This window comes from Armigeres subalbatus, chromosome 1 (genome assembly GCF_024139115.2).
Source record: "Armigeres subalbatus isolate Guangzhou_Male chromosome 1, GZ_Asu_2, whole genome shotgun sequence".
Taxonomy (NCBI): domain Eukaryota; kingdom Metazoa; phylum Arthropoda; class Insecta; order Diptera; family Culicidae; genus Armigeres; species Armigeres subalbatus.
The window spans coordinates 315280159-315300695 of record NC_085139.1 but is presented as its reverse complement, the minus strand read 5'-3'; the positions used below and the strand labels follow the sequence as shown (position 1 = coordinate 315300695).

Sequence of the window (20537 nt, the reverse complement as noted above, 5' to 3'; positions counted from 1 at the left end):
CTCTCAATTCTGAGCTTTCTACGATCAACTGGAATCAATATCTCAAGGCGCCTTCTATCGATGATAATGTTGTCTTGTTCTAAGACAAACTGTATGAAGTTTTTCAATTGATGGTACCTCGTCGCCGAAGTAAATAATCACGGTATTATCAGAAAGCCCTGGTGGAATGCTGAACTTCGTAACCAGCGAAATAAATTGAGAATAGCGCGCAAAAGATTCTTCGCTAACAAAACCAACGAGAACAGGCATGCACTCCGACTGGTGGAATCTTCCTATAACGAGCTTCTTGACTCCTGCTACCGTAGACACCTGGACAACTTGCAGACCCCTCCATGTTTTGGAAGTTTGTGAAATCTCAGAAGACAAGTAACCAAATTCCGAAGACAGTGAATTACGGTAACTACATCTAACGAGGTTGCGAACCTTTTGCCGACATTCTTCCAAAGCGTATTCAATGTAACATCTCTGCCCCCAGCCCACGCAGCAGGCTACCAAAACTTTCCTGTCCATGAAATACGTCTTCCACGCTTTCACCTCTCCCATCGTGAAATGCTAAAGGCTCTTTGTGAGCTTGACGTGTCCAACACGCAAAAAAAAAAATCGTTCCCGAATTCGTGAACGTTCCAGAAAACGTGACTGTGTTCCCGAATCCGTGGCTGTTGTTCACGAAAAAATACACCGTGAACTTGTTGGTTCACAAATTTATGAACGCTTTTTTTTGCGTGAAAGGTGCAGGAGTGGACGGCTTAACGCCCTATCTTTTGAAAAGCTGTGCTGAATCTTTTGCGACTTCACTGCTACTGCTTTTCAATCAATCGATAAAAGACAATATGTTCCCGCAATTATGGAAAACTGCAAAAATGATCCCTGTCCACAAATCAGGAAGTAGGTGCAATGTTGAAAACTACCGCCGTATATCGATACTATGTTGTCTTGGCAAACTCTTTGAATCTATGATTCACAAAGTCATATTATCAGTAACTAAACATGTAATATCGGAACACCAGCATGGTTTCGTTTCCGGATAAACTGATACGGTTGATCAAGGCGACGATGGATCGGGTGATGTGCGTAGTTCGAGTTTCAGGGGCATTCTCGAGTCGAAACCCGTAGAGGGTTACGGCAAGGTAATGGTCTTTCGTGTCTGCTATTCAACATCGCTTTGGAGGGAGTAATACGAAGGGCAGGGATTGACACGAGTGGTACGATTTTCACGAAGTCCGTCCAGTTATTTGGTTTCGCCGACGACATTAATATCATGGCACGTAACTTTGAGAGGATGGAGGAAGCCTACATCAGACTGAAAAGCGAAGCTAAACGGATTGGACTAGTCATCAACACGTCGAAGACGAAGTACATGATAGGAAGAGGCTCAAGAGAGGTCAATGTGAGCCACCCACCACGAGTTTCTATCGGTGGTGACGAAATCGAGGTGGTTGAAGAATTCGTGTACTTGGGCTCACTGGTGACCGCCGATAACGATACCAGCAGAGAAATTCGGTAACGCATAGTGGCTGGAAATCATACGTACTTTGGATTCCGCAAGACGCTCCGATCGAATAGAGTTCGCCGCCGTACCAAACTGACTATCTACAAAACGCTTATAAGACCGGTAGTTCTCTACGGACACGAGACCTGGACGATGCTCATGGAGGACCAACGCGCACTGGGAGTTTTCGAAAGGAAAGTGTTACGTACCAGCAATGGTGGGGTGCAGATTGCGGACGGTACGTAGAGTAGCCGAATGAACCATGAGTTGCATCAGCTGTTGGGAGTACCATCCATCGTTCACACCGCGAAAATCAAAAGACTGTGGTGGTCCAGGCACGTATCCAGAATGTCGGACAGCAATCCGGTGAAAATGGTTCTCGACAACGATCCGACGGGAACAAGAAGGCGAGGTGCACAGCGGGCAAGGTGGATCGATCAGGTGGAGGACGACTTGCGGACCCTCCGCAGACTGCGTGGTTGGCGAAGTGCAGCCATGAACCGAGCTGAATGGAGAAGTCTTTTATGTGCAGCACAGGCCACTCTGGCCTTAGTCTGATGATAAATAAATAAGCATGGTTTCGTTCCACGTCGCTCTACTACGACCAACCTGTTATGTTACTCTAACGTGCTGTTCCGTGAAATCGAACGGCGAAATCAGGTGGATTCGATTTACTTCGACTTTTTGAAAGCGTCCGACTGCATACCACATCATCATGCCGTCAATAAGTTGTAACACATGGGCTTTCCAGACTGGGTAGCGGACTGGACTTTATCCTTACGTTAAAACAATCTTTTCCCGATCCGAGGCCTTCGACATTCCTTCGGGTGTTCCGTAAGGCAGTGTGCTAGGGCCCTTAAATCTCATCTGCAAAACTACTGTTTGCCGACTATCTCAAAATCTTGTGATCAAATCATTTAGACTGCGTTGCTCTGCAAACGGACATTGATGAACTTCTCCGTTGGTGCGATGAAAATGGGATGTGCGTTGACATCAAGAAGAGCAAGGTGATCACTTTCTGCCGATGCCTTTCTTCAACTACCTTCGGCTATACTACCGATGGAATGAAACTGGACCGTGTCGCTTCAATCCGAGACTTGGGAGTCGTAATGGATTCTAGACTGCGTTTCATTGAGCAAATTTGTATAATTACTGCTAAAGCTTGGGCAGTTCTCGGATTCATTCGCCGTAATGCATCGCAGTTTACGGACATATATGCATTGAAGTCACTGTACTGCGCCCTCGTGCGTAGCATTCTTGAGTATGCTGCCCCTGTTTGGGATCCTTACCACACTTCGCAAGTCATTCGTATTGAACGTATTCAAAAATCATTCATCCGTTTTGCACTTCGTCACTTACAGTGGAATGATCCTGCAAATTTACCAGACTATCCTGCTCACTGTCAGCTGGTGGATCTTGAACTTTTGTCATGAAGACGGTTGAAACTAAAAAGATTATTGGTCCACGACATCCTCGAAGGATACATAGATTGCTCGGATTTTCTCTCGGAGACCCATCTCATCGCTCCTAGTCGTAGGTTACGGCACGCCTCACTCATCGCTGTCCCAATGCACTTGACAAATTATGGGTATAACAGCCCTTTAAGGTCACTCCTCACGGAATCCAAGTTTCAAAGTGCTCGCATTTTCGGGGGCACACCACTCGATACGGAGGCGGCGAACAACTGTCATTTTTGTTGATTTAGCTATGCTACGTCGCAGCATGCGTGAAATAATAAAAATGACAGTTGTGCGTTGCTTCCGTATCGAATGGTGTGCCCCCGAAAACGCGAGCTCTTTGAAACATGGATTCCGTGAGGAGTGATCTTAAGTTCCTGTTTGAGAAATTTCAACGTTGTGTGTGATATGTTTGATTTCAAAATTTCTAAGCATTGTTTCAAAACTAGGATTAAGAATGTAGTTTAATTTCAGTCTGTACGATACCATCGAAGACGATCCAATAAGTAATTAAATATTGCCCTCTCGTTATTCCTTGGTGTACGAGAAAGGCAAAAAGACACATACTAAAATAGAACATAGAGTTTTTGTTTTCATATTTCGGTTAAAGAGCTAGAGTACTCCTACTCGTTAACATTAAAAAAATGGCGCATACGTCCCTTTTTAAGATTAAGGAAGAACGTGGTAGATGACGACGAATATTTAATTGCAAGAGCTGATTTATCTATGAATAAATAAGTTTAGAAAAACGGCCGCAAAAGTTTACCACAATCAAATCAATCAATTTCACCGGTACGGAAGGGGACTGGTTGTCATTCGCAATTGACTGCATCGAAACTTGTTACCCTCAACAACCCACCTGCTCAACATCCATTGTCCGGCTTCCTCTGCATTTTCATTGAACTAACGTCATTAGATTTATTGTCCTGTCACTTTCGGAATTGGCGAAACGCTAATAGCGATCAGTGCCAACTAGATTAACATGGTTTGTTTTTATCCTCCAATCAGCGGCATGCTTTCTCGTCGGAATTTTATTGGTAAATGCCTAGCTTCCAAATGGCTCACGTGCGGCCGGCCAAGGTGTCACTTCTAATCAAACGGTGAGCTCGGCCGCATTAGGGCACTCGTTGGAAATCCAATTTCTGCGTCAGTCGTCATTACGCGGAAGGAAAACCGGGAAACCGTTCCCGGAAAAGGACGTGCCTTTAGAAGAAAATGCGACGGATAAAATGGAAGAAAGCCTCCCGCTTTCGAGGAAGTATAGAATTAGGAGATCATTAAAATTAAATTTTTGATACTCGCTTGGAAGAACGTGTGTGCGACATGCGTGCGTGCAGAAGGCAAAAATAGCAAATTGATGAGGGGTTTCATGCAAATGCGGGGAAGAAAAAAAACAGAATCTGAATCGATTCGATGACTTGCCGGTGATGACAAAATGATTGATGATGTTATGATTGACTCATCGTGTAATTTTGTTGTTGCTACTGGTCTGACATCTTTCTCCCCATGTGCCGTTACTGCGACTCGTCTTGGGTGGAATGCAATCACTGAACCGCATCAAGAGTTACGGATCGATTCCATCAGGTTGGTTGGTAAGGGTATGTGATATTTAATATTTTTGTAATGTTATGAACACTGCCTAAATAATCGTACTCTGGTCATCTGGGCGTAAGTAAAAATAATAATGTCATCTGACCAAATCACAAGTCGTCGAAAAGATCAAATGCAGAAGAGCTGAAAACCTCGATAGATCAATCAGCAAAAAAAAAGATAGATGATGAATCATGCTTTTCCTGCTGTAATTATCCCAGTTCACATGTTTTTTGTAAAAACCAAAATTTGATTACTGATTCTGATAGAATGTAATATTTGCAACCTGATTCAACTTGGTCCAAAACATCGCACACCCTCGATGTGCAGCTCTGGTGTTCGACTGAACTGTGTTGACGTTGATTATTTATTTGAACGTAGGTCGTTCAGCCAAATGTTTCATTTCAACGAAATCGAATCGTTTCCAGCTTGAAATCAATCAATAACATTTGGTTCTTTTTTCTCTCTTCTCCCCCCAAACAGACGGACAATCAGTGGTGAACGTGCAGCTGTCGGTGAAAAAATACGTCGAACGAGGCAGAGAAGTGGCACTGTACTGCGAGAATGACGCCGCTCCCGACATCCTCTACAAGGTACGGTCATGAAAAAAGTTACAGCCCAACGTGCGTCCCATGATACACTTTCTAAATAATGTTGGCAATTTAGCAAAAGCGTGGGAAATTATGTTACTTGAAATTGGAAACATTCGTAGTGAAAACAAAAAACTAAAAAAAAAGGTCAAAATTCGAAAGTTGAAAATCATCAAAGAAGAAAATTTTAAAAAACAAATTTTTATCTTGATTTAGGAAATTTCCAAAGTATAAATTTTTGTCACTTTCATTAAAATTTTCATTATTTTTATTCTTTTAGATTATTCTATATTTATTCTATACTATTACTTTACTGCACTTCATTTTTGCCTTTCTCGTATACTAAGTATACGGTAAAGGCTATATGATCGCTCCAAAAACAAACTTTTTATAGAAGGCCCGGAGACCCATAGTGTTATATACCGATCGACTCAGCTCGACGAATTGAGGTGATGTCTGTGTGTATGTGTGTGTGTGTGTGTGTGTATGTGTGTGTGTGTCTGTGCGCACCCACCCAAAAAAAATGTCACTCATTTTTCAGGTACTTATCCTTAACCGATTTACTCGCAACAAGTTGCATTCGACGCAGGATAGTCTACCATTGTTTCCTATTGAAAATTGGTCTGATCGGACTATGGGCTCGGAAGTTATGGCCAAAATACCACTTTTTTTATTAAAAAAATGAGTAAAAAAATGTCACTCATTTTTCAGGCACTTATCCTTAACCGATTTACTCGCAACATGTTTCACTCGACGCAGAATACTCTCCCATCGTTTCCTATTGAAAATTGGCCAGATCGGACTATGGGCTCAAAAGTAATGGCCAAAATACTATTTTTATAATGCACGAGAAAGGCATCATCACCGCTAGGTGGATTAATCAGGGTTTTTTTCTTCTTTCTGTTAGTCGAAAGTACTGTCAGTTAGAAACTTCTGCCATTTTATGGCACATTTATATTTGACTTCCCACAGTTCGTCGAAATCGCCATCCTTTGAAGCAGCGAGTAATAAAATCAAACTTTCTCTTTCTGCCTTTTGTTTCGTTTTTTTTTCATTCATTTCCCGGTGCACACCCTCACGTTCACGTTCGACGATTTCGGACCAACCGTTTTCGGGTTCAACAACAATAACAACGAACGACGAAACACCGCCTGACCCGCGTCCTGCACGAAGGTAACGTTCCTGAAAAGTGGCAATAAAATATTCGAGTACATCAAGGGCCGGAGTCCACCGTACCGGAACTTTTCGATCGCGGGCGCCGAGATAGATGTGAGTATGGCTTCCGGAGTTTCCCCACCGGCATCGGGAGCGATGCACACTGAGTGGGTGCTTGTTGTTTATTTTTAGCCATAAGTGGGTTGGGCTTCGTGCACGGGAACACGACTCTCGGTTCGCGCTGGTTATCCTTTCTGCATTCGAATGAGGCAATTGATGACGTGATTAGTGCACTTGCACTCGTCGTCGTCGTCGTTGTCATGCTCTGCTGGGTAGCTCTTGAAAATCACAGATGGCCTTGAAATTGGTTTTTAAAGTTTTTGCTTTGATTTAGGATTTCCATGACCGTGACCTGACTCTAGGTTTCACGGTAAGATTGTTTGGAAGAGCCTCAATGGCGTGCTCTAGTACAATGCTTTTTGGATATTCAGAAAAATTTCTATATTGTTTATTATTAGATCCACATGAAAAAAAATAGTGTATTCAAATATGTATCCAATTATGACCAACAAGTCGTAGAAGCGTATTATTACGTACCATGCGTCTCCATATATTACTGAGCATATGCGGTTTTTCCGACAAAATTTATTTCAGGTGATTTGAAACAAATTTTGGAATTTAGGCTTTCCAAATTTTTTTTTTTTCATTGGATTTCTTATCGTTAAATACGAAAAGTTCGTCACAATGAACAAGGTTCCAACGAAATAAAATAGAGTTCTGCGGAATTTTGATACAAATTTTAATCTATACTGCGCCGCTGTACAAAACCATGAAGGTTATATTTAAGATTATAGATATACAAGTATTTCTATTTTGCTTTACCACACAATCTCATTCTGAATCAATAAATCAATAAATCTCTCATAATTGAAGGAGCTTGTGACTGGTAGCAAGGAGTGCTTCAACGTTGACTTTCTCTTTCTAGATTAATTAAAACGACTGGACTAGAGCCAACGTTAAAACTGAAAATTCTCCGGAATTTCCACGGAAAACTCTTCAAAGTTTCAGCCTTTCAGTGGAAGATTGTTCAAAATGTAGATTTCAACAAAACAAATCTTTGGCTTTTAACGGAAAAATACTTTGAGTTTTTAAGGCATTTCTTTGGATTTCTTACAGGAAATTCTTTGTATTGTCCATAAGAAATTCTTGGGTAATTTGGCCGAAAAAGCCATTTGCCCTAACATGTCGTCTGGCCGAATCGATCCTTTGGCCGAAGAAGTCATTAGCCCAGAAATTCCGTTTGGCCATTTGGCCGAAAATGTCATTTGGCATACGGCCAAATGTCAATTACTGAACGAATCATATGGTCAAAACTGGTCACTCGTTTGGCGAAATGGCCTTTTTTTGATAAATGAACATTAAACAAAATTCCGTAACCTTTACTTTTTAAGTCGATACTGGCCTTGAAACCAAAATGTCATCTAACCAAATTCCATATAGCCGAGCCGAACTGAACGTTTATCCGAAGCTGTTATCAAATCGACAATGATTTGTCCGTAAATGTTATTTTACCGATAGCAACAAACAGCCAAAAGGAACATTCGGCTGAACTGGTAATTTGACCGAAAAAATAGTTTGCGCTAATAGGTTCTTTGACTGAAAATGCCGTTCGGCCGTAAAAGTGGTTTGACCAGATATATCAATTGAGCAAAAATGCAATTCGGTTAGAATGGTCATTTGGCAGAAAGAGCCATTTGTGTGTGTGTACAAACTAACCCCCACTGTCTGGCAGTGATGTTATGGAAGAAAGCTGTCTGTTAAAACAGTCAGATTTAATCCGGGAGATAGAAAGTGCTAGCTCTATTGCAGCTCCAGTGACCCATTTCGGAGTGCCTTTTATTTCATGTCCACTTCGAGGTCACTATCACTAATAGTAAGCCCCGCATAAATACATTCAGATATCAAATGGATATATGCAATATATTTATACTTCCGGGATCAAGATTTATATTCATGATACATCATAAATATACATCGTTGAACTCAGACCGTATTTAGTGAAATCAGTTTTTATATATAGATTTTTAAGTATGGAACGGACTCAGCATATTTGAAACTTTCCAATCCATCGTTTGTGCCTGACCTTTTTGATCCAACCATAATCATTCTCTATAATCTTGAAGACTAAATCAAAAATATATTAGTTTGGTAATTGTTGGGAAGTTTTGAATCATTTTCTGAGCCAGGAATCCATTCAGAAGTTCTCTGAAAATTGTTCCAAGAATTTCTGTAGAAGTTCCTTAAGGAATTCCTCCTGAAGTTCCTCCAAGAAGTTCCTCCAGCAATTACATTAGAAGTTTTCCCAGAAATTGTTCCATAAGGTCCTACAGGAAATCATCCGGAAGTGCTTTCAAAAACTTCACCACAAGGTTCTCTAAAAAGTCTTATGGAAATTCCTTCAGAATTTTTTTTGATGGTTCCTCCAGGAATTATTCCGGAAGTTCTCCAAGCAATTCCTCTGAAAATTCTTCCGGAAGTTCCTCCAGAAATTTGTCCAAAAGCTTTGCCAGTAATTCCTCCAAAGATTCTCCCGAAAGTTACTACGAGAATTCCCGCAAAAGTGACTACAGGGGTTCCTTCGAAATTCCACCATTTCTTGGAAAGTTCCCCTTGCAATTCTTCCGGAAGTTCCTCTTTGAAGTCCTCCGGAAGTTTCTTTGGGACTTTCTCCGGAAGCTCTTGCAAAAGCTCCTCCGGAAGTTCCTCCAGCAATTCCTCCGCATGTTTCTACGGAAATTCTTTCGGAATGCCTATAGGAATTTTCTCCCGATGTTTCTCCAAGAATTTCTCCGGAAGGTCCTCTAGCAGTTGTTCCGGAAGTATCCAGCTTTTTATTATGGCAACGTATAATTATTTTTTTTTCAATAATTTGTTTATTTTCTAGGCTCAGTCGTGTGTAACACTTTGCGGAGCCATCACCAAATTTTTGTATTCGTTTACAAAAAATAATCTTATTATCTAATACAAACTTGATTCAAACTAATCATGAAAAATTTCAATCTGTTCAACTGCAATACAATACGCTGCTGCTATCCTCGCCTTGTCATCTTCAATGATCTGTTTTCTTTCGTTTTCATCTGCAATCCATTCATACGTCGGGATTCTAAAACGTCTCTTCACGATGAGTGAATCCGATAGTAGGTTGCCAGCTCTTTCGCTTGTAGATGGACTTGCTACACTCTTCTTTATAGCGACATCACATGGATGATGTTGCTTCAACTTCGTTTTTTCGGCTTTCTGTGCAAAAGTACCACCACCAGAATCATCAGCACCGGGAGCTGTTGTTTTTTTGTTTTCGCCCAGCACATCGATCGCTTGCTTCGCTACAGTCTTCTGTTCCGCTTTGTTCGTATTTCGTCGTTCTTTTTTCAACGGACAAGCCTTTTTCAGGTGACTATCCGACTTACATGTGAAACATTTTGTCTTTATTCCATCGTAGTGGATCCTCCCTTTACGATGGTTGAAATATAATATTTCTGGAATATCCTCCTCGATATCCATGTAGATTCCACGTACTCCAGTGAACATATCCAGTTGAAATTCAGGTGGAAATCGTTCACGTATGGTTCGCTTGACTTTTCCAAACTTGGATAACACCGAAGATAGTTCCTCGTCAGAAATCTCCGGTGGGAGATCGTAGATTCTCACATAACGAGAACATTTTCCCGCTACTGACATGCGGACCATGACTTGTTTGCCGTTTGCATACAAGAATGGGAGCAACTCCTGATTGTTCTCCAAAGAAAACTGCATAGCGGCTTCGGTCTTGAAGCGTAAAAATACTGACTTCTCGTCTGAAATTTTATACGCTGTTTCCATTTTCGAATGATCACCTTTAAACGCTTTGATAAAGCGGGCCATATCCGCCAGAGATGGTTGAGCGGCATTCTCCGGGAAAAGGAAAGCCAAAGTACTTTTTACTGGCGTCTCACTGCACATTTCGACCGTTGGTACAAAACTCAACGCAACGTATAATCATAGATATAATAATATACTTTTATAGATGTCGACGAAATAAATCATCGTGCAGTCTATCATTACCGCCGGACGGTCATGAAATAAATTATGAAGGTTAAGTGCCAATACTTGTTTTTATTGGAATTTTACCCTAAGACCCCTTGAGAAAAGAGGCCTCTCGTGCCCATCCCGGAAGCTGCCTATTCAGACCAGCAGATTGGAGTACATGCGGTTTCCCATCCAGGACTGCGCAAGAACTCCCGGTGTCCCTAGGATTCAATATGTGACCATACGAAGGTATATAAACCACAAGCTGACAATATCAGTCAAGTTCCTAGCAGGGATCCTATAGCCGTAGTGTATAAAAATAAATGTTCACAGGTTTCCTCTGCTACGCTACACACTCAGTCTTCATTCAGCTGAAAAAAACAAACAGAATTAGTATTTATAAGCCCAAACGAATGTTCAAATCATTTGCTTAAAAAACAGCCAAAAACAGATTTTCGTAAATTGTTTCTATTTGCTGCAAAACAACTCAACGAAGTGTTGCTATGACAGCAGTGCTAAATCTTGTTCTAAAGGGCCACCCATAGATTACATACTGCATACTGCGATGACATTTCTGGGTACCGAGGATTGTTCATAGTATGCGAAACAGGAACCACGAAAAATCACCAGTTTCATATTGATTGTTGGTATAATTACCATAGTTGATTTTGACATATGCCGTGTACAGATTTTATGGTATTTGCAATCCTAGCAACCTGAGGAGACTGGCTGAACAATTGACACGTCAAAATTTTCGGATTGTTTTGACATCCAATTACCTATCGATTTATTATTTCTTCAAGGTATTTTATTTTGTATTCAATACTTTTTCATATTTTAGATGGAAATGCAAAACAGGAGATTAGATTTAATATTTTGGGTATAGGCATTTTAATAATTTCCTTCATTCCAGATGAATCATTTTTTTTTTTTTTTTTTTTAATTGATGTTTTTCGTAACAGCAACGTTTTTCTGTTGCAAAACCGTTGAAATGTGTTAAGACCGATATTTTTACGTTGGTGCCGAGAACAAGTGCTCAATGTTCGAAAATAAAGCAGTAGATAAAGTGTAGCTAGACGTCCGAAGTCGATCAACACATCCTCTAATAAACTGTTAAAAAGTGAGGGACCGAAGCTTCTAAAATGGATCAGTACTTCTTCCACGGGGCGCACATATGCCAAGCTGCAAAATACATCTTTCTGAACATCTCAAGACTTTATCTAAGCGAGGAAAATCGAATGAAGCATATTTCAATAAGAGTGTGGATGTCGAATCATTATTTGTTCCGAAGAAGGACAAATTATTCAACCAAGAGGAGGAAACTATTGCAGCGCTTGATGATGACGATCCGTGTTGAAAATCCACACAAAAAAAACGAGATAAGGACATCATTGAAGGACCAAATGCATATCTGGTGAGACCAATCTAATTTACCTATTTACAGTTTTTTTTTGTATATTTCCTAACTTCAACTGTTTCCAAATCACATATACAATAGTGAGATCAGCATCACCCTCCTGAGACTGTTCGTTTCAGAGGACTTTTATATGTAGTTCAGTCGGGTCTTCAATTTATTTGCACGAAGTAGGGCGTGAAATTTTAAAAATGGATGAAATGTCCATAGGGAGAAGACCTGTTTATGCAACACTCCCAAGGCAACACCTTTTGTTCCTAAAAACTATATGTCATTAAGTGTAGTCGTATTTATCAGTTTTTTTTATCATTTTTATTGTTCATGATACTCGTGTACTAGCTGCACATGTTGTTCTTTTCTAATTTAATCTTTGGGTGCTTTTTCGTTTAATTTTAAGATAAAAAAAAACGCCAATGTATATATTTTTAAAATTTATCAAATATGAAATAAGACTCAAAATAATTTTTCAAAACGTCGTGTGCGAAGCATTGAAATTTGAAATTTATACGCGCCCAAGTGATGTGCATTGTGCATATAACACAAAATTAAACAGTGGCTGCATACTGCTCTATGAAACATTCAACATCTATGGCAAACAGATTGTGATTGAACATACATAATTACATTATTTTGATCATTAACAATATACTTATTAAATTTTGTGTTAATTCGCCGAGAAACTATATTTTATGGTTCACATCTTTGCCTCTTGAGGAATCATTAAGTTTTTAAGTGTTACCAAAATATCCACTTTCATCGAAATTCATTCAAATAAATTTAGACGCCTTCCCGATGGTATAATGTGGAAAATGGAGATCAGAAATTTTAGTTTGAAAACCTTTAATACGAAAGAAAAATGATAAATAAATACATGCAAAAAATTTCATACTATATACCTTTTCCTGCGTAAAGACAAAAGTATTTTATATGTTATTTTTCTATTTGGTATTCTGATAGACTTTGATAATAGTATATGGTATAGAGAATAATCATTAAATACTAATTGTCCATTTCTGGTTATAAAACCGGTCCACTACAGTTTTATAGATTATCTGCTAATTAAAATATTTTTAAAGTAATGATGAAAAAATGGGTGCATATTAATTTTAATCAGCATACTCATGTTATTATGTTCGATACTGTCTTTCGTCTTCTTACCTCATCTTTTCAGAATTCAAGAATCTCATTTCAATTGAAACAAAACCTATTTCCTGATTTTATCAAAGATGATTTTATCAAAGATGATCATCGACGGACAATTCATTTTCCCATTTCTGAAGACAGTTAATTGCAAAACGAACTGGTGTTTACAAATGGATCGCCCATCCAGGACAAACGATTTGAAACTTGGTGAGAGAATTCCATTGTATTTATTATCAACGTATATTGAAACTATATGAGAATATATTAAAAATAAACCATCAGGGCACCCGATTGAAGCGATTTGGATAGGAAGAGTGGAATTGCCAACTTCCTATTGTTAACATTTCGTGGATAAAGGGCGGGCTCTTCTCCCCATCTATTGGGTCAATCTGGGGAACGAGGGCTTAATTGTATTATTGATTGTACGAACTTTCTTCTGGAAGGAGATTCTCTACTCATCCCGTGGTTTTTGCATAAGTGTCTTCGCTTATAGAACCACCCTACACACTGTTGGCTCTTCATACAGGATTTTGATGAAATGCATTCAATAATATAAACAGGATCAAATAGTTTGTCAGATATGACCAGAGCTATCGGCAGGTGCCTTGCTACAATAGATGGTAATATCATCATCATCATCATCATCCAGATGAATCATTTTTAATTCCTCTTATATGTAAATTGAATACTGAGCATGAACATATATGTAATCGGACTTTGCATCTGTTTCTGCCACTATCTTGTGTCAGGAATCATGAAGCGACGCGTTTTACTATGCAGTTTAAAATTTTAGGATTTATTTTGGGCGAGGAGTCTGTTTTTGCTCATACCAGCAACACCTCGAGCTACACTTCCCTGTAATGCCGAATATCGATGTGAACGACGTATTGCACCTTCAACCGAAATTCGTTGAGGGCATATAATAACCACGTTAAAGGTTTTCCAAAATGTTTGTATGTGGACAAATTATTATCTTTATACATCATAATCGGTTCATAATGTTTTTGCAAGCATCTTCAGGACTATCTGCGCCCTGGTAATAAATTCAGTTAAGTCTCAGCTTCACACCAAAAATAAAATATTTGGGGACGAATCTGGTACGAGTTTGTTAAAATTTAGTACGCCGGATCCTATGTTTGAGTTTTTCTCAATTGTACCGTGTAATTTGAACGGGATTTTTAGAACCTGTCGAGAATCAGCAAGTGTTCAGAATTTGAAGAAATTGCAAACGTTATTCAACAGAGGAAATATAAAAATATACGAGCTGAACGGCCTTCAACTGATAATACGGCATAAAGTACTGGAGCGATTGAAAAGCTGTGAGCGGGAATTTTGTGTGAGAAGATTTACTGATATATTATGCTTAACCAGAACAATGTGTACGACCCCAAGCTTGCGTCACTTTGAATATCTATGCTTTATTTCGGTCATATCTGTTATTTCTGAGTTCAGGCCTACAATCATTCTTCATAGTGTTGGTTCCCTCTCCGAATATAATTCGTATTCTGGGGATAGGCTTCGTTAAAGCAAATATTCATTGCTTAGCTGCAGAAAAAACTTCGAATTATTAACCACCTAAAAATAGAAACATATTAGGAATATTTGTCAACACATCTGAACGAAAATAAAAACGGTTATACTGAATCGGTTTGAATTTCAAAACAATACAACATTTTTTGACGTATTACTTTTTTAGCAAGCCTCTAAGGCTACTATGACTGCCCTATAAAATCTGTACACAGCATGTGTCAAATTTGAATTGCCATAGTTGATTTATGGCTGGCGTAAAAAAGCTGGATATTGTTTATTGCTTATCCGAAAGTTTGTCCAACAACTCCACCGATAATTTCTTCGGAAGTTCCTTCAGGAATTCTTCCAGAATCTATTTAGAGAATTCCTCTGGAATATCTTCCGAATCCTACGAATTTCTCATGGAAATTCATATTTACAATTTGTCATGTAAATTGCACACAATTTTCCCAAGAAAATTCTTGCAGTTTCCTTACAGGAAGTCCAGGACTCCCTTGGAAGTCCCTTACAATTTTCCATTTTAATTCCTTACAGTTTTTATAGCTTTTCATGGAAATTGCTTACAATTTCATGTCGAAAGTACTTTCAACTTCCAAAGGAAATTTCTAATAATTTCTCATGGGACTTTCCAACAGTTTGAATTGAAAATTATTTACAAAAATTTCTTCGAATTTCTCGTGAAAATTCCTCACAATTGTTCATGGAAATTCATTACAATTTTCTATAAAAAAATATTAAAATCGAGTGAGAACAGGAAAAAAAATCAATCTGAGTTGAGATAAGGCAAGATGAATCAATCGTGGTCTATGCCTTTCTTAAGGACGAATCAATATTTTTAGTGTCAGCCGTTATTCGAAGCCCTCGTTATTAAATATATACATATGTGTAGCATAAGTATGTATAGTAGTTAGCACATCAGTAAAAATTACTAAAAGATAGTATAAAAAAACTAGGAAAAATATTTCTGACCTTACTTCCGGAAACACAGTACCCTTTCCGTGCATGTATACCATCACCAAGTCCTCCTGAAATACGTCATCGGATCTTCCCTCGAACGTTTGTTCGACTATGATTTGAATTTTCGAGGTCAGTTCCAAAATGTTGACCAGTCCGTTATATTCCAAGGGGAGGGGTTGATTCAGCATTTGAGATATCTTGCTGTGCCAGGAAAACGTTGTAAGGTCCATAGGGAGTATCCCTATCTCCAATACGTGTTCTCATCTAACAAGATCAATTGGAGTGTCCGGGCGAAACTTCATCTTTGAAGGTAGTAGCTTCGATCGTTGTTTTCGGTTTATCAGCTTTCATTCACATTCATCATCAGCCGTATCGGAGATCTTGAAGGTATTTGCAAGCCGTGCAAAATGTCTTTTGGCAGTCATTTGGTTGAAAGAGCCATTTGGCCCAAAAATGTCCTTTCTGAAAAACAACCATTTCAGCCAAATGGCATTTTCTGCGAAAAGTGTCGTTCGGCTGAATTGATCATTTGGCCAAAAAGTCGTTTAGCCGATTAGATCATTTGACAGAAAATGCCGTTTGGCCAAAAGGGTTGTTTTGCAGAAAGGACATTTTCGTGCCAAATCGTTCTTTTTTGCCAAATGGCCATTCCTACTAAACGGCATTTTCTGTCAAATGACCTATTCGGTCTAACGATTTTTAACGGCCTAATTACCAGTTCGGCCGAACGTCACTTTTGGCTGTATTTCGCTTTGGCAAAACTACATATTCGGACAAACCATTTTCGACCTGACAACAGTTTCGAATATGCGAAAGCATTTGGCCGTATGACCCGTTGGGCCAAACGACATTTTCGACCAATTGGCCAATTCTGTCGAACGACCTTTTCGGCTAAACGGCATTCTCGAGCTGATGACCCATTAGGCCAAACGATCTGTTAGGGAAAACGACTTTTTCGGCCATATAACCAGTTCGGCCTAATGACGCTTACGGCCAAACTACATTTTCGGACATCGACTTAAAATGTAGAGAGGTTACGAAATTTCGTTCAATTTAACAAAAAGCCTATCTCGCCGTAAATGTCATTTGGCCTAGCTGGTGCATATTTTCACCATATTATCCGTTCAGTAATTGATATTTGGCCGTAAGACCCGTTGGGCAAACGACATTCTCGGCCACTTGACCCATTCTGTCAAACGATCATTATGGTCAAACGGCATTTTCGAGCTAATGGCCCATTCGGTCAAACGACCTGTCAGGGAAAACGAATTTTTCGGCCAAATTAGAAGTTCGGCCGTATTTTGTTTTCAGCCAATGCAATTTCGAAGAATTTCTTATATACAATACACTAGTCGTTAGATAATTGCAACATGTTCACGCTTCAGTTAGCGAATACCGTTCGATAACTGCAACGTTTTCTAGACGTCAAACGGTTGTCAGTCGACGACAAAGGCAGTAGAAGTGTAATCGAATTGCAATTGAATTACTCTCAATTATCGAACGTCTACTATATCAAGAACTTCTCGTAGGAATCCAAAGAAATTCCTTTGAAAATCCTAGCGATTTTCCGTTGAAATCCAAAGGGTTTTGCCTTTCTCGTATACGAAGTATACGTAAAGGCTATATGTTCGCTCCAAAAACGAACTTTCTATAGGAGGCCCGGAGACCCATAGTGTTTAATACCGATCGACTCAGCTCGACGGATTGAGGTGATGTCTGTGTGTGTGTATGTGTGTGCGCAAAATTTCTCACTCATTTTCTAGGCACTTATCCTTAACCGATTTGCTCGCAAGTTGCATTCGACGCAAAATCCTGTCCCATTGTTTCGTATTGAAAATTGGCCATATCGGACTATGGGCTCAAAAGTTATGGCCAAAATACTATTTCTATAACTCACGAGAAAGGCTCTATCGCCGCTAGATGTATTAATCTGGGTTTTTAGTTGAAATCTTCAATTTGAACAATCTTCCGAGGAAATTCGAAATAATTTTCCGTTGGAATACCAGTGAACTTCTCGTGAAAATTACAGAAAGTTCCCTTGAAAACATCTCAGCCGCGGATATTCTGAAGAATTTTCTGTTTTAACGTTGTCTATGCCAAACTAGGCGTCCTAATTAGACTCTAGACTCAGCAAGCCAACATTAAAACACCACAACACAATCTTCCACAATTATTAAGAATTTTCTTTGTAAATTTCGAAAAATACTCAACATGAACATTCGGAATATCCCGAACATTCCCAAGCAGCACACATGTTGTAGATGAGTTAACGTTAATCATATGCAATCAAATTTGGTCCCATTTGAGTTGCTGCAACAAAATCAGTGTGAATTGTGCTACTCGGGTTGCTCTGTAGGAATTTGGAGCAATTCTCATGTTAATTCTGACGAATTTCCTGCTCAAATTCCGAATAATTTTCTATTGGGAATTCCAAAGAGCTTCTGTTGGTAATTCCAAAGAATTCCCGAAACATCAGAGTATAGTTCCAAAAATCTAAAAGTTCAGTCCAAAAAGTCAATAAATAATTTCCAAATGAATGTCCAAGTGAATATTTTGCAAAAAATTTAAAGAATTTTTAAGAGAAGTGCATCCAAGAGTTCATCAGATTTTTCAGGCGAAAATAAGCAAAGAAAATCTTAAAGAAACGTAATAAAAAAATCGCCACGCCGATTCACGCCACCGCCGGCTAAAATGGCTTTCACCATGGCGCCGAAAACGCCGACGCCGCCGCCGCCTAATTTCGGACCGGCGCACACCTCTTAATTTAACGTCTCACTTTTCACTTCTCAATCATTATTTTTCACTTCTCTCTGCGAAGAGAGACGTCTTTCTTCTTACGTTTCGCTCTTCTAACATAGTCTATCCGGAGACTATGATTCTAGACGTAGTTCTAGACTTCTACTATCCTCGAAGGAAGCAGTACCTTGAGACCAGGGTGCTAGAGGATGTTTCGGTATGTACAGGGTACATTGAAAAACATAGCTTTTGAGTTAGAACTAGACTGAGCTGGTGCTGGGATCTACATCCCTTTTATTTGGTTTTCAAATCGATTGTTATGACATTGTATCAATAAATGTAACAAAGATAGATATAGACGCCTGGGGCAGCGGTGACAATATTTCGGCAGTAACATATTTGGGTTGAAACATGAGCCTTTGCGCATCGTCCAAACGGACGACCACCAACGAGTAAAAGTGTAGTCAGCAGAACATGTGGCGCACTTTGAGTGCCGTGATGCAAACTGCTTACGCTTGCTGCACCGAAGCCATCGTTCGCGAATGCGTGTATAGTACACTTCCAACTTTTCACAGTGAGAAGTAATATGTGAGTAATAAGGAATGAGAAGTGAAAAATGAGATGTTTCACTTCTCACTCCTCATTTCTCAAGTGATAAGTGACTAATGAGGAGTGAGAAGTGGGGAGTGTGACGTCTCACTTCTCACAGATCATTTCTCATTTCTCACTTCGCACTACTCACTTTCCACAGTAAGAAGTGAGAAATGATTGGTGAGAAGTGAGAAATGAGATGTGTCACATCTAACTTCTCATTAGAGGTTGAACACTAATTACGTAAGCACTTATGGGGGGAGGGGGGTCTGCCATTTTCTTAAGCTTCATATGAATAAAAAATTATGTATATGGGAAAAATCTTACATGGGGGGATGGGGGGTTAAAAAACCTAGAATTTTTTTTTTTATGTTAAATATCTTGGCTGTGCATATGCACAGCATATGTTTCGAAATGGACAAAGTGATATGAAATTTGCGAAAAAGAATCCACGTGTCCTGGAGGGACTCGAACCCTCAACCTCCTACTCTCTAGATAGGATAGGCGTGATAACCCCTACACAACAAGACCACTTATAGGTCACGTTTGCGGTAAAGCCATCAGAATCCGAGTACCAACCTCCACCGCGGTTAGCTCTCTTTTTTGCAAATTGAATATCTTTCGGATGCTTGATTTGCCCAATCTCCACATGTGCTTTACTATTGTATATCCATAGTCAAGCGAGTACACATTGTTTATTAAACGAGAGGATCGCACTCCATGCCCCGCAGTAACGGGCTGGGCTGGACGGTATAGAATGCGAATTCAATCGCACTCTGCTGTGCCAAAGGCTTGCTTGGCTAAAGCATTTGATGAGTTTGATTGCCTTTACGTAAGCGGTCGCGTGTACTCAGACGACTAATGACGGTGAAAGACCGACACTGTGAAAGTAAAAAGCGAGGTGTCTACTCACTTTTCACAGTAAGGGAAGATCCATTAATTACGTAACGCAAAAATTGGGCATTTTCAACCCCCTCTCCCCCTATATCACACTTTTTGTATGAAGCATCTGAAAATTTTGTATGGATCTTAATACTAAATAACATATTCGGCCGAATAACTTGTACGGCCAAATTACTTGGTCGGCCAAATGACCTGGGGTGGCAGTGCGCATCTCAAATCGTAAGTTTTTGTTGTCGATCCACAAAAACGACGGCATTATATATTTTCGTTCGTCTTCATCGATTAGCAGTACAAAACTTCGAATTGTGCAGTACTAGCCCATCGAGTATGTTCTGTAAAACGGGATGTAAACAGAGAGAATAAGAGGGGCATCGAAATCCGTATACATTAGACTTCTTCATGTTTTCAAAAAGAATCAAAAAATCAACCAGTCAGCTCAGGATCACAATTCTTATGTTGAAATAAGCCTCCTGTCAAATTTTCAGCTAATTCGAATAAAATTTCGAGGTGGCTCAAGTCGATTTAGTATTTTTGGGCTATTTTTAATTTTGAAAAAAATCTAACAAGAGATATAAACACCGAAAACTATCGCAACAACCTCTATACTAAAGCTTTTGATGTACTGTATGTATGTCTTGTGAACATTGCGATTCGTTCTCTTCACGTTTTGACCATGTAAAAGTGATTTTCGGGCTTTTAGGTGCATAAAAACACTGTTTCCCATAAAAGTCGTTGTTCTACAAAATTCTTTAATTTATGACAAATCATTGCTTATTTATTATATTATTATTCCTCTTTTTTTCCTGGACATTTGAGTAATATAATTTCCAATGTGAGATTTAACGTTTAATTCTTAAAAATCAGATACTGAACATTCGTCATAAATTTGCACGCTAGGATTTCTTCAAACAAGTTTT

At 39.3% G+C, this 20537-nt stretch overlaps 1 protein-coding gene across 1 annotated transcript in view; it reads left to right on the top strand.

Moving 5' to 3' along the window:
• The window catches only part of LOC134217963 (uncharacterized), a 575616-nt gene that overhangs the window by 333862 nt on the left and 221217 nt on the right, over positions 1-20537 (top strand). Inside the window, exons 2-3 of the mRNA XM_062696816.1 lie at positions 5020-5129; positions 6300-6395. Coding sequence (XP_062552800.1) covers positions 5020-5129; positions 6300-6395 — 206 coding nt within the window. The remainder of the gene's footprint in view (positions 1-5019; positions 5130-6299; positions 6396-20537) is intronic.